Source organism: Lissotriton helveticus, chromosome 11 (assembly GCF_964261635.1).
Source record: "Lissotriton helveticus chromosome 11, aLisHel1.1, whole genome shotgun sequence".
In the NCBI taxonomy this organism is placed as follows: domain Eukaryota; kingdom Metazoa; phylum Chordata; class Amphibia; order Caudata; family Salamandridae; genus Lissotriton; species Lissotriton helveticus.
Genome location: NC_136072.1, coordinates 893,926,882 through 893,941,341, shown reverse-complemented (window position 1 = coordinate 893,941,341; position 14,460 = coordinate 893,926,882). Strand labels below are relative to the sequence as shown.

Sequence of the window (14,460 nt, the reverse complement as noted above, 5' to 3'; positions counted from 1 at the left end):
CGAAACGCCGGACAAACAAGGGCAGAAACACCACAGCACCACGCCACAGACGGCATGCCAAAGCTGGTCCAGCTATGCAGCGGATACTGAAATAACAAACTGGAGCAGTGCAAGCTACGCCCAGACAAAGATCAAAGAAACAGCACCAGCGGTATACAGCGATGCCAGGAAAGACGAGGAACCCAGAAAGGGGAGTCCACACCCTCCCAGTGTGAGACAGAGCTATACAGTAGCTACAAGTACCCCACTTAGGGTAAGACACGTCCCAAAGGAAACATGGGAAACACTCTTAGGGAAACATCCTGCACCAGATGACAAGAACATAAGGACCTGCGGTTAGAACCACAGACGGCTTATCAATCAGCCCCCAAAAAAATACACAATTGCCAGGGAGGCCTGTACCAGCAGACAACAGTAGAGAGGGGCCAACCCAGGGTCCCGAAGGCATGGCAAACCACACAGAACACACAGACGGGTTAATCAAAACACCAGATTTCAGGAAAAAGGTTGGATAATGCCTCCCATCAAGCCCCAGAGGATAAACAAGCCAAGCTTACGGAGGGGGAGGAGGACAGAGCCCCGCAAGGAGATGTTGAATGGCGGAGTCCGCATGGGTGTTAAACAAATGAATCCCATCAAAGGGCAGGTCAACCAGACGCTCCCTAATATTCTCAAGAAATACACCATCCCGCAGCCTAGCATGGCGACGGAGAGCCACAGAGCTGGCCATAGCGCAGCCAAGAGCATCAGCAACATCCAAGGCCGCACGGAGAATAAACGCGGCCAACTTCCGACCATCCAACACATGGTGCCGTAGATCAGCGCGGGCACCTTCATGGGAGACGCGAGACAGAAGGGACTCCACAGAATCCCACAGGCTGGAGGTAGCCCTGGCCAACACACAAAGTGCGTTGAGCGCTCGCAAAGCAGCACTGGAAGATGTTACGCCCCCCATGAATCCCGTGGCGGAGGAAACACCACCAAGGGCAAGGAAGGAAAAGCAGTCTGCAGAAGAGGGCCCGGAGTACAAAAATGGCGACCGGCTCCTGCTTCCTCTAATATTCTCTAGTATTCCTAAAGCCTCAATCTTAAAGGAAAATGTGTCACTCAGTCAACCCTTTAATAGATGCGGACTGTTAAGTGTATGTGGTAACATTAAAAGATTAAGGAATATTTCCTCAAAGAAAATGGCACTGGTTGGTCTTTGGAAGGTTGTAGGGGAAGAACTAAACAGTGTACTGTTTGCTTCTGCAGAGATAAAAAACGTATTGGAAGCTTCTGGTCCAGCCTTGGCAGCAAATGGCATTAGTCTCCGTGAAGGAATTGAGACATTGCGAGAAACTGTTGGAAAACCAGGGGAGGGCTACTACTACCAGACACCCCACTTTTATGTGAACACGGATGGTTAGGACATATTCAGGTACTCTTATTAGGTCACTGGCTGTAGGACAGGTAACAGAGGCCTAATCTTGAAGAGTCAAATCTGTCTCACACCTCCCCCCCCCACCACAAGAGAACGTAAGTTGGTCGATTGCCCATCCAGGGCACAGTTATGAGGGGAGACATAAGACAATGTATTGTCAACAAACAGCTCGCCGCTTTCCTCGAGACAAACGGATCCTTCGACCCCTCACAGTCCGGTTTCCGAGCCAACCACAGCACTGAGACCGCCCTCATCGCAGCAACCGACGACATCAGATCCCTGATCGACAACGGGGAAACAGCCGTCCTCATCCTCCTGGACCTCTCTGCAGCGTTCAACACTGTCTGCCACCGCACCCTAATACAGCGCCTCAACAACATCGGAATCCAAGAGAAGGCACTGGAGTGGATCATCTCATTCCTCGTCGGAAGAACCCAGAGAGTTCGCCTACCCCCGTTCAGATCCGAGGCCACCGAAGTCATCTGAGGCGTACCACAAGGATCCTCACTCAGCCCCACCCTCTTCAACGTCTACAAGAGCCCCCTCGCAGCCATCGCACGCCAACACAACTTTAACATCATCTCCTACGCCGACGACACCCAGCTCATCCTCTCCCTCACCAACGACCCCGCCACCGCCAGAGCCAGCCTACACGAAGGAATGAAAGACGTCGCCGAGTGGATGAAGAACAGCTGCCTGAAACTGAACTCAGACAAGACGGAAGTCCTCATCCTGGGATCAACCCCTCTGCCTGGGACGACTCCTGGTGGCCCCCTGCCCTGGGCACCACCCCCAAACCAACAGACCACGCACCAAACCTGGGCTTCATCCTGGACTCCTCCCTCTCGATGACCAGACAAGTCAACGCCGTCTCGTCATCCTGCTTCAACACCTTGCGCATGCTCCGTAAGATCTTCACATGTAGCAATCGGTAAGACTCATTTGGGCGTTATGCTATTTTTAGGGCAATATGTCCAAAAATCCTCCATAGAGTAGGTTGTGTGTTTATAGATGAATACACTATTTGGCCATGGTCCATTTTTAATAGAATACCATGGATATAGACTGTTACAAATCTAACATCCTCATGGTTGAATAGTTATTAACCTCATTTTTGAAGCGATAAACCAAAATTACTCTTCTGGTACAATGGGCAAGAGCTGCAGATCTTAGAGTCACTCAAAATGTAACTATCTTTCAATGAAAACTGCACTTAACTTTTCAAAGTCAGACCATATAAAGCATTTTACGAATGTGAATTAAAATAAGAAGTTAAGAATACAGACTGAAGAGCGAGTTAACCTACACATCTTACCGTAATTTCCTCTGGCTTAGGACTACTTAAAAATTCATCCACCTCCATCTTGAAGTCAGTCTGCATGCTGATAATTGGACTCCCCATCATGCCTAAAGTGGTCACTGTATCAGAACTGATTCCATCTTTGTAGTTTGGGGAAAAGGCAAGGTGCTGCTCCAAGGATGGTGGTGTTGGAAACATCCTCTGCAAGTCGGCAGCCGCTGGAGTCGGTGCAACAAACACATTTTAACATTACTGATATACAAGTTAATCAATGAGCATGAGAGTTCTGGCCAACTTGGTCAACTCCACGTGCTTTTCAGCCATGGCCATCAGCCATCAGCAAACAAAACAGAAGGCAGATCAGTGTACAAGTTTGTGCAAATATACCACAAAGTATTTTTGTCTGAGAAAAGGTTATTACAAAACACTATTTTATATAGGCAATTAATACTGATAGTTATAATAAATATATGTTTAACTCAGAGTACGTAAATAGGAAGCATCACAAAGAAGACAAAAATAATTATTAAGCAAAAAAGTGCAAAGAGGGATCCGTAACATAACGCTACCAACGTCTGCAGAAAAGGTGCTGGTGGGCTTCATTCAACTTGCTCATTAAGTCACTTTTGCCAATCACCCAAAAAATCAGATGAGGTATGTTACCTTTGGAAATATAGGTGCATACCATCTATACAGAAAGTAATGAGGCAGCTTACTTACTTGGGGGGTAAGGAATGGCAGACCTTCCATTCTTGCTTGAGACCCGTTCATCAGACCCTGTAGCAGCGACCTTGGATAATCGCATAGTAGGCGACACACCCTGGAAAGAATATAATAAACTTAAACACTTACTTGATAAGAGTTTGAATCTCAACATAGTATTTTTTCAACTGAATGTGAGAAAATGTAAGAATACAGTTTTTAAACATAGGAGGGTTTCATCTTCTATTTATCATACTCATATGCAACATGTTTGAATCAATTTCGCCTACTTTATTGTGGGTAGACTAGAATGTTCTTCAACTAGAACAATAAACCTTGTGTATGAAGGTGAATAATTATCACATGATACCAATAGGCTCAATAAACACTTTATAACAGTTTTTGTATTTTTAACCGCATGCGTGCGGGCGGAATTCCGCTCGTACGCGGAGTTTTGCGAAAGCGCATGTTACGTGACGAGCTGGGCTCGTCATCAGCGTAGCAGGAGGCTACCTCATGACGAGCCCAGCTCGTCATCAGCGTGGAAGGGGTTAAGTAACAGTGTCAGAGTGTAACCATAATGAAGAGGTCATTTTCCACAACTAAACCAATAGGAAAATGTTATTTACCCTGTAACCATTTATTCGTGGCATGTACTGCTGTAGATTCTCATGTTGTGTATACTTCTCCCATCTAGTGCTGGGTTCCGACGTGTGCAAGTTCTTTTTCTTTGAAGAAGTCTGAGTCACGAGGTATAGTGACTCCACCTCTTGATGGTAATGGGCATGGACATCAGCTCCATTTTCGATTGTTTTTAACCACACGGCGGGTGAGGATGTAGATGGAGGGTAGCGATGCAGAGGAAGATGGCCCAGCGAGGAAAGGCAATTAAAAGTTAAAAATGTCTGGAAGATGGCCAAACGAGGAAAGGCAATTAAAAGTAAAAATGTCTGCAACATCAAAAGGCTTCCGAGGAGGAGTGTCGGCGCATGTGAATCTACAGCACTACATGCCATGAACAGATGCTTACAGGGGAACATTTTCCGTTCATGGCATCAGCAACTGTAGATACGCATTAGTACCTGTAGATACAGATGTTGTGCACAGACTGTAAAACAGCCCTCCCTATAGCAGTGGCTAGTGTTGCTGAAAGAGGGTATGGAGGACAGCTTGCCCAATATTAGGTTGTGGACGAGATAAGATATCCACACAGTAGTGCTTAGTAAAGTTGCGTGGTGTAAACCAGGTATCTGATTTACAACAAAGATCAGCTATGGCAATATTTCTCAAAATGCCATGTAGGCTCCCTTTTTATGGGTTGAGTGGGGTTTAGGGGAATAGGCCAAGGTCTTGTGGCATAATAGGTTTGAATACATTGGACCAACCACTGTGCTATACCTGCTTTAGAGAGCGCACATACTTTGTGTGATCTGGAAAAAGAGACAAAGCAGTTCAATAGTTTGGTTAAGATGGAAACTAGAGACTACCCTGGGGATGAACTTGGGGTTTGTCCTGAGGGCTATTCTGTCATTGTGCACTTGGAAGAAAGGTTCCTCGAGGGTCAGAGCATGAATTTCACTCCCACGCCTGAGGGAGGTAATAGTTACTAAGGCCTCTTTCCATGAAAGAAACTGCAAAGGACAAGAGTTAAGTGGCCCAAAAGGTGGGCCCAAAAGTCTTGTTGAAACAATGTTGAGGTTCAATATGGGGCAGGTGGCAGCTGCAGTGAAATGACCCTCTTGAGCTCCTCCACAAATGCTTTGACAACAGGAACTCTGAAAAGTGAAGTGTGTTCCCCGTTTTGAAGGTAAGCAGCTAAGTGAAATCTGATATAAGTAGAAGCTTCCCCTGACTTCTGCAAGTGAAGATAACAGAATGTCCTGAACTGCTGCTTTCAGAGGGTCAATGTGCCTAGGAAGACACTAGTGAGCACACCTTTTGTGGTAGGAGGACTTCACAGCTCCTTAAGGATGGACATGCATTCTGAAGGGAGGTTGATGTATCCAAACGAGGACCTCTGGAGTAATATCCCAAGATTGAGCTGTTTGGGTTTTGGAGGCCTGAGTGTGTACCAATTTTGGGTGAGAAGATTCGGACGGTGTGTCAGATTCTCATGCGATACTAGGGATAGTTCGAAAAGGGTTGTGAACCAGAACTGAATGGCCCAAGTGGCACCCACGAGAATGAGGGTGAGGGATGTTTGCAGATCCCCCAAACCACGAATGTAAAAAGTGACAGGTGGAAAAGCGTAGGCAAATAACCCTGATCAGTTCATCCACATTTTAAGTGGCGTCAAATCTCGGCCCAACCAGCTGTCCTCACTTAAACGACCATGGCACAAACTTAAGGAAGCAGATTTGAGTTCAGCCTTAAGAGCAAAACCTCTGCTACAATCCAACAATATGGACGAGGCTGATGCCCTCTTTCAAAAATTAATTATTCAAGCACTAGACATATGCATTCCCACCAAACTCACTTACGCCAAAAGTGCTCGCGCAAACACTTGGTTCAATGAAGAACTTACGCTGACGAAAAAAAATGTCAAACTCTGGAAAGATCTTGGAGGAAAACATATGACACACAAGCGACGAAACTACTATATAGAACTGCTATTAACTTATACCATAAGCTGGTTCTTAAAACAAGAGCAGCTCACTACTCCAGTTTGATCTCGACCAGCATGAATCTGAGCAAAAGCATATTCTCGCTTCTGAAGGACCAGACCTCTCCTCCAGCAGAATCTGGTAATACTATCACCTCTAACTCACACTGTGAGAACGTGGCTACTTTCTTTGTGAAGAAAGTTGAAGATATATACCTAAAACTGTGATATAACATTGCCCCCAATGCTTGGAATTTGAACATGAATCCTGACTCTTTATCTCCTCTTCTACCATCTTTCCTCCCTATGACCCTTAATGAGTTAGAGAAATTAGTTAATAAAATCAAATCTGGCTCTCCTTCCAGAATTATTATGATCCTATCCCTAAGTCCTATTTTCGGGAGATTGAGAGCCTTCAGAGGCAGCTTATTTGGGATGGGCGTCCGCGCATTGCTCTCGCGAAACTTTCCATCCCGTGGTATGATGGGGGCATGGCGCTCCCCGACATTAAGAGATATTACTGGGCTTCCCATCTGTCCGCTATCAATCACGCTATGTTTTCGCCAGGTCGTAATCCGGCGTTTGAAATGGATAAACTTCAGCTTCCGGGAGGTGACTTTAACAGAGTGCTTTATTCTCGCTCCGCTGGGCGCCATCTTGTGGGACCTACATTGACTGCTTTGACGGTGTGGCGTGCCGCGAATGTGAGCTTGGGCTGGGAGGATCGCTTGACGTTGGCGACGCCGCTTTATGCTTCAGAACGTCTGGGCGGTCTTTGGTCTTCCAAGGGTTTCGACCGTTGGGACATGATTGGGATTTCTAAGGTGGGGGATGTATACTCTAAGGGTTCTGTGCGTTCGTTTCAGGCCCTCCAGGCTGACTATGGCCTGAGTGGTCGGGAATTCTTTCGTTATTTACAGCTCAGGCACGCCCTGGCTTCGGTGTTTGCTCCTGGTGAGATTCCGCCTGACTCTTCCCCCCTTGAGGACCGTATCCTTGATGAACATCTTCCTGATAGCACTATCTCCCTGATCTATAAAAAGTTGATTAACGATCGGACCGACTTATTGGCCCGACTTCGGGAATTGTGGATGGGAGATGGGTTAGAACTTGATGATGAGGATTGGCAATCAGCCCTCTCCTCCCCGAAGGAGGTGGCTATTCCGGCTCGTCTCCGTCTGGTCCAATTGAAGATCCTTCATCGGGTGTACGTGACGGGACCGCGACTGGTGGTGATGGGCTTTTCCTCCGATGGATTGTGTAAGCGTGGGTGTGGTTTGCGTGCTACTTTCCTGCATATTCTTTGGGAGTGCCCGATGGTGGCTGCTTATTGGGCGGCCGTGCTTGAAGTGATGGCTGTGGTGACAGGTGTGTCCTTGCGTCCGGAACCTCGTCGATGTCTTTTGAATGTTTGGGAGCCCACGGACTACTCGGTGGCACAGACTAGATGGGCCACCCTGGGCTATATGGTTGCGAAGCGAGATATTGCACAACTCTGGGGGGCCTCCAGGCCCCCTGACCTCTCGAAATGGGAGGATAACATGGATTGGTCCATGTTCTGTGAGAAAACTGTCTATGTGGCCAGGGGCAGACCCGGGGCATGGGTGAAGGTGTGGGGTCAATGGAACGACTACCGTGGCGACATTTGTACTCCTCCCCTTGTGGGCACTATTGAGCTTGCCCTGTCTCCTTAGGCAAGCGTTCTTGGAACCTTTCATATAGGGGTTGTGCTGGTGTCTCCGGCCCTCCCCCCCCCCCTTTTTGTACTGACTTCTGTGTCCCTCCCCCCCCCCCCGAGCTCCTCAGTGCTTAGTGTTTTGCTACTGTACTTCTGTTGCTGTCCCCCCCTTACGTCCCTTGAGCTGACCTTCAGTAATACACTTTCGCCTTTTGTGTGTGTTTGTTCTTTCATATAAATAAAATCTGTTTTTGTCCTGTAAAAAGCGATGAGTATTGCATTGTTGATTGACTTTTACCTCTGCGGGCATATATGATATGTGTCTACTCCTCTTTAGCGGCCGGCCCGTGTGGTTGTAGGCCCATCCTTGTACTTTTTTGCTTACTCAAATAAAGGTTTTTAAAAAAAAAATAAAAAAAAAATAAAAAAAAAATCTGGCTCTCCTGCTGACCCCCTCAAGCCTGAAGTTTTTAGGAAAATCCAATCAGATCTTCTGCCTACATGCCTAGAATTACTTAATCACTCCCTCTCCACTGCAACAGTGCCTAAAACATGGAAGCACGCTAAAGTAATACCCCTGCTTAAAAAACCCACACTTGACGATTCCAAAGCAGAAAACTACCGTCCTATTTCATTGCTCCCGTTTATGTCGAACATTTTGGAAGCCTATGTGAACTCTGCACTTGCGCAATTTTTAAACACTAATAACATCCTCAACAACTCACAGAATGGCTTCCGTTCCTGGTATAGCACCAAGTCGGCCCTGTTAACGGTGGCTGAACACCTCAAATCCGCGCTGGATGCAGGCAGCACATCTGTCCTGGTGCTGCTTGATCTAAGCGCGGCATTTGACACAGTGTCACATGAAATACTACTCCAACGTTTGGAGGAAATTGGAATAGAAAATACGGCACTTGCTTGGTTTGCCTCTTTCCTTTCGGAACGAACCTTCCAAGTGACATCTCCCCCTTTTGCCTCCCAGACCCACACACTTCGATGTGGGGTCCCTCGGGGCTCCGCTCTAAGCCCCACACGTTTTAATATTTATGTGAGCCCTTTGGCCAGATTAGCCAAAGCTAGGGGAATGTCCCTGGTCTCATATGGCGATGACACCCAACTGGTGTTCACTCTCTCCAACAACCCCATCCAAGACAAACAAAAATTTAAAGGGATATTTTCGCTATCGCGGAATGGATGACTAATAATTGTTTGTAATTGAACTCCTCCAAGTCAGAAATCCTCTTAGTGGGCAAATATTCCCATCAGTGGACTAATGACTGGTGGCCTCCGACACTTGGTAACCCCCCGGACCCTAAAAACATGGCAAAAAACTTGGGCATCATATTAGATAAAGATCTGAACTTTGAAACGCATGCTAAAACAGTGGCCGGAAAATGTTTTGGGGTACACCGTGGTCTGAGACCAGTTCTGGGTCGCTTTGATGCTCAAACACGCCAGCTGATTGTTCAGGCGTCTACCGTAGCCCGTCTGGACTATTGCAACGCTCTCCTCCTAGGGTCTAACAAATCAGTCATGTGGCGCTTGCAACAAGTCCAGAACGCGGCAGCACGTGCTATCTTTGCTATACCGAAGTTCAGTCACGCCTCCAACCTTCTCCATTGTCTTCACTGGCTACCGATTGACCAGCGGATAAGCTTTAAGACACTCAGTATCATGCACAAGATACTGATAGGTATAGCCCCAGACATCCTCAACGGCCTGTGCACCTTGTATGCACCAGTCCGAGCACTGCGCTCCGCAAACCAGTGTCTTGCATACACTCCTCGTATACGCAAGGCTAGATCTGGTGGTCGGTCTTTCAGATGCCTGGCACCTAAACTTTGGAACTCCCTTCCTTTTTACAGTCGTGCTGAACCAGAATATAACATCTTCAGACGGCACGTAAAAACCTGGCTCTTTTCTCAGATTTAGTTCCCTCCTAAATTCTCCACTCTGATCTGCTCTTAGCGCTGGGACGCCTTTTTTCAGAGGCAGCCATGCGCTCTATAAATACTTTAATGTAATCTAATATTTGTGAGAATTTTGGAAGGGCATAGGGGTACACCATAAACTGGTCCAAATCTGTTTTGTACGTATTACACGGCCCCCCACCACAACTCCCTGCTGACTGTCTGCTCCAGGTCACAGACGACACATTGAAAAATCTAGGCATATACATTAGAGCAAATCCAGATGACTTCTTCTCAAGAAATCTGGTGCCCCCACTGGAGGGTCTAAAGAGAGATGTTACGCACTGGGAATCGTTACCGCTGACGTTGCTGGGGAAAAGCAGCACTTTTTAAAATTATGGCGCTTCCCCGGTTTCTATATGCGCTAGAGAACACGCCGTTCCCCAGGATATTTCAAGAAGATCGCAGCCCAAGTATCCACCCTGTTATGGGGTAACAAACCGGCGTGCAAATAAGTTGACCCGTGGGTAGTACGATGGTGGGATAGCGCTCCCAAATATACAACTGTATTATTGGACGGCGCAATTAAAGGTAATTAATTAGTGGATACATGCCCCGCAGGCAGGCCCCGCATACAGAGCGGACAGGTTTCTATTGGGGCCGGGAAATATGCTCTCTGCACTTTACAATAAGGGACTTACCTCTACGCTAATAGGGCCCACAAAACACACAGTCACCATATGGCATGCAGCGCAGGCAAAATTAGGCTGGCTTGAGGTCTTTACCCAACTTACTCCTCTCTGGGAAACTAAGCGGTTGGGGCGACTTCGGAATAGCAAAGGTTTTGAGCAATGGGACACCATAGGCATTTCCACGGTGGGTGACATGTGGTATAAGGGGGACATAGTCACATTTAAACATCTCCAGCAACAATACGAACTTGCACCTTCAGAAATTTTTCGCTACACCCAGATTAAACACGCACTGCTCGTGGCTATACCACGTGGTACCAAGGTGACGGAGGCTTTCCCCTTGGAGGACAGGCTGCTGGCGGACTGAATGCAAAAGCGGGCTACATCATTCACTTATCGGAAATTAGTTAATAACCTCCCGGATCCCACGGTATCACTCAGGAACAAATGGACCCGCGACTTAGGCGACCTTGATGACACAGAGTGGCAGGAGGCGCTGGCCTAGCCAAGAGAGGTGGGCATACCCTTGCGACTCAGACTAATACAGCTTAAAATCCTGCATCGCACGTACTACACTAAATACACTCTATGCAAGATGGGTAGAACATCACATCCATATTGCCTTAGAGGTTGCGGGGAAGAGGGTACCTTCTATCATACCATATGGCACTGCCCCAAAATCGCTGACTACTGGAAGAAAATAATGAGAACAATATCACAGACTGAAGGGGTGTCGGTAGTGCCGGAACCAAAGAGGTGCCTATTAAACATGTGGGAACCGAATGACCTTACCCATCAGGCGCAATCTTGGGCCACGCTGGGGTTAGTGGTAGCTAAGCGCAATATAACGCAAAAGTGGGGGGCGGCGGAGGTGTCGTCTTTGGCCTCATGGTGCAAGGACATGGACATGGCTATGGTGGCTGAAAGGACAGTATTTATTAATCGGGGCTGCCCCCAGAAATGGAGCAAGGTGTGGGGAGCGTGGAATAAGTTCAGGGGAGACATATGTGAGCCGCCGCCGGAACGTATTGAAGACAGTTCGGAGGAGGAACAATAGGGAGGGAACAGGATATATATGGGGGAATTGATTGTAGAGTCGAAAGATCTAAAAGAGAATGTATACATGATGATTGTATTGCTGATATGGGAATGTGCACTAATGTTATACTATGATTGTAATCAACCAGTGTTTTTTGCCAATGCTGATAATGAAAATAATAAAAAAAATAAAAAAATAGAGATGAGAGAATGCCAATAGAAAACTGGAGCACCCTTCTTACTTAGCACCTTGTTTACACAGAGAAAGGGGGCATGCATCACCACTTTCTCGTAAAAAACCTTTCAACACTACTGCATATCCTTTACTAAAGCATATCCTTTACTAAAAATGTGTACTCATGCGAAAATGTTAAGACTTGTACATCAGACGATGTTACAAAAGTGAGGTTATCCATTTTGGCATCATGCAACACTTCATGTAACCAGACCCCATGCACTAAGTATTGCTTCATAAGCATTTTAGAACATAGGCTAGATTTTCTCTCATTTGTTTATTCTGATAATTGTTTATTGTACATTGAAATAAAGGTAAGGACGTAAAACTTATTTTGGCGCCCTCAACTATGTAAAATTATGCTGCTCCCGTCACTGGAAAGATTGACAATAAAGGTATGAATACATTCACGATGGGTTTCTTTTCACTCTTTCCACTATTTTTGCACATCACAATGATTCACAGAAGAGGTCTAGGAAACAGTACCGCACTCATTTAAATTTCGGAATATAGTCCACATATGGTGCGATGATCAAAGGAATTAAAACCCCTTAGTTTCCTAATGAGTGAAAAGAACTTTCACAACAGACAATTACACAAGTAATTTGATCCGCACACATTAAAAGGTAAAGAAATAGTTCCACAAAATATTGTGATTCACACATTCCTTTATTCTTTTTGTCCTCCTTTCTTCGCAGTAGCCAAAGTGTTTCGTCCTATTTAAGGACTTCAGGGCTCATCAGTTGTCCATTGAATAGTATGCGTTTTCCTTCTTCTCCAATAATATCCACCTCGCAATACCTTTTCTGCATCTCTATAATATAGCAATCCCCAATAGGATAGCCTTTGTCTTATTGTCTCCTTCTGTGTATCTTATTTAGAGGGATGGCAGCATCAAAAAGTTGTACTTCTGTGTCTGTAATCCGATGTGGGGAAGATATTTACACAGTATCGCTCCTAAGATAAAACGAGGTCAAGGTGGACTCATAAATCATTAAATATACTCCGGGCAAAGTGTCCCTATGTCTATGTCTAAAAAAAGTGTTAGGATATTTCGAAAAGTTTGCAGAGTGGATGGCTGTACTGGAGGAGTTTTAAGAGGCACTGTAACCTGCCAAGTTGAGGTAGTTGCGAGCGGGAAGAGCTTGTTGAAATCTGCCAGCAACATTTGAAGGTCCAAAACCAATGCTCTTGGTACACATACCACCACCTCCTGGAACTTGTGCTCCGGATATGGCTGGAATGGTTCCTAATAATGCAGGCCCTCTTGATGTGGGGAATACTCCGGCCCATAATACTCTTTCTTCTTCTCGTCATCCTCCTGCTATTTTACATGCAGTTCCTATGGGCTGATTGCTACCTCTGAGTCATCCTCATCCAGGAAAGGACTGGGTGACACCTTGCTTGGGGATATATGTCTGGCATCAGATATATGGTTATCCCCATTTCTTTTCTTTTTTCCTGTGATTTTTCTCTTGTCAACGTCGTTTATGGCGGTTTAACCTGCACTGCCGTGGGTATTGGTTTCACTGTTGACAAGGGAGAGACCAATTTGTCAGTCAACAGGATAGGCGCCGTAGATTGCATCATAGACGATGTAGTTGTCGCAGACACGTTCACTGTTATCGTCGTTGCGGTTTACGTCATATTTGCCGCCTTTGTCGTCCTCGCCATTAACAGCGTAGTAGACTATTTCCTCCTCGATGGTGTGCTAATCAACAATTTCTTATTCGGCTGTGCCAACTACTTTCATAAGCTTGTGAGAAATCTGAGGGGAAGGAGTTGCAGACTCGGATTTGGATTTACCTGGTTTTTCTGAGGAAATGTTTTGTCCCTTATGTTTGTGAGTGTCTTTAAGAGGGACTGTGATCCTTGTAAGACCCATGGTGAGTACTTTTAGAAGATTTCTTGGGAGGCTCATGAGGTGACCCAACGTCTGACCTCTCCCATATTTTTCTTTTTCTGGAAGATGAGGAAGAATCCTCACTGTCATCCCCAGAAACAGGACTTCCTTGGCTTTCAGAGCAGCAACAATAACCTGCCCTCTGTCTTTTGGTTTTTTTTTAATAAAAGGTATGACACACCTTACAATCCTTCACCTTAAGGAATGGGTGGAGGAAGTATATGCAGTCCTGGTGCTGATCTTCCGAATGCAAGCTTTTATTCCCCCAGGTTCCATGTTGCCCAGAGAAATACCTTTTTTAGCCTGTTGGGACATTGTAAAGCCCAATTTGAAGCAGATGGTAAGTGGTAGTAGTAGTAGTAGTAGTAGGTACGTAGAAAATATATATATATATATATCTTCCTCCAAAAAGCCTCTGCAGCTAGAATGAGCACACGGCAAGCAGGTAAGTGACGGGATCACTTTATTGCAAAGATAAGGATGTAATGTCCTCCGTATTAGACTTATTTCCTTCGCTGCCGACGCGTTTCAGAGCTGTACGCTCTTTCTTCTTAGGCTGCAGGTGAACAAACGGAATTGGCAGTTGACAAAATGTCCCATAATTCATTCTGCTTAGTAGCGAGTGAATCCAATACATGCTTTAGTAGCTGCAAAGTGTCTTGGGCATTGTAGTTTTAAGTCTTTTCGCTGCCACAGTGACTAACCTTTGTATATATATAAACACACAGTTTTGCCTGCTGTAGAAAAAGCCACAACCCAGGTAAATTTTTTGCCAAGACTTTATTAGGAGGTTGCTGCAGGGACTGAAAACGAAACTTCACCAAATGAATGTCCAGCTTAGCCTGACGCGTTTCGTGATAGGTCACTTCATCAGAGGCATGAGCTTGAGTGTCCTTGCACGTTGATTTCGGTACTCTTTAAATGTTCTCAACACCACCCATGTGGGCGCGGCCACACCTGTGGCATGCTGGATGTTG

General features: G+C 46.0%; 1 protein-coding gene across 2 annotated transcripts in view; it reads right to left on the bottom strand.

Annotated features, from left to right (window-relative positions):
- The window catches only part of MED13L (mediator complex subunit 13L), a 916,648-nt gene that overhangs the window by 153,282 nt on the left and 748,906 nt on the right, over positions 1 to 14,460 (bottom strand). For both annotated transcript variants that reach the window (XM_078667133.1, XM_078667134.1), the window contains exons 14-15: positions 3,444 to 3,543; positions 2,739 to 2,941 (exon numbers count right to left, since the gene is read on the bottom strand). In XM_078667133.1, the coding sequence (XP_078523259.1) occupies positions 2,739 to 2,941; positions 3,444 to 3,543 (303 nt within the window). The remainder of the gene's footprint in view (positions 1 to 2,738; positions 2,942 to 3,443; positions 3,544 to 14,460) is intronic.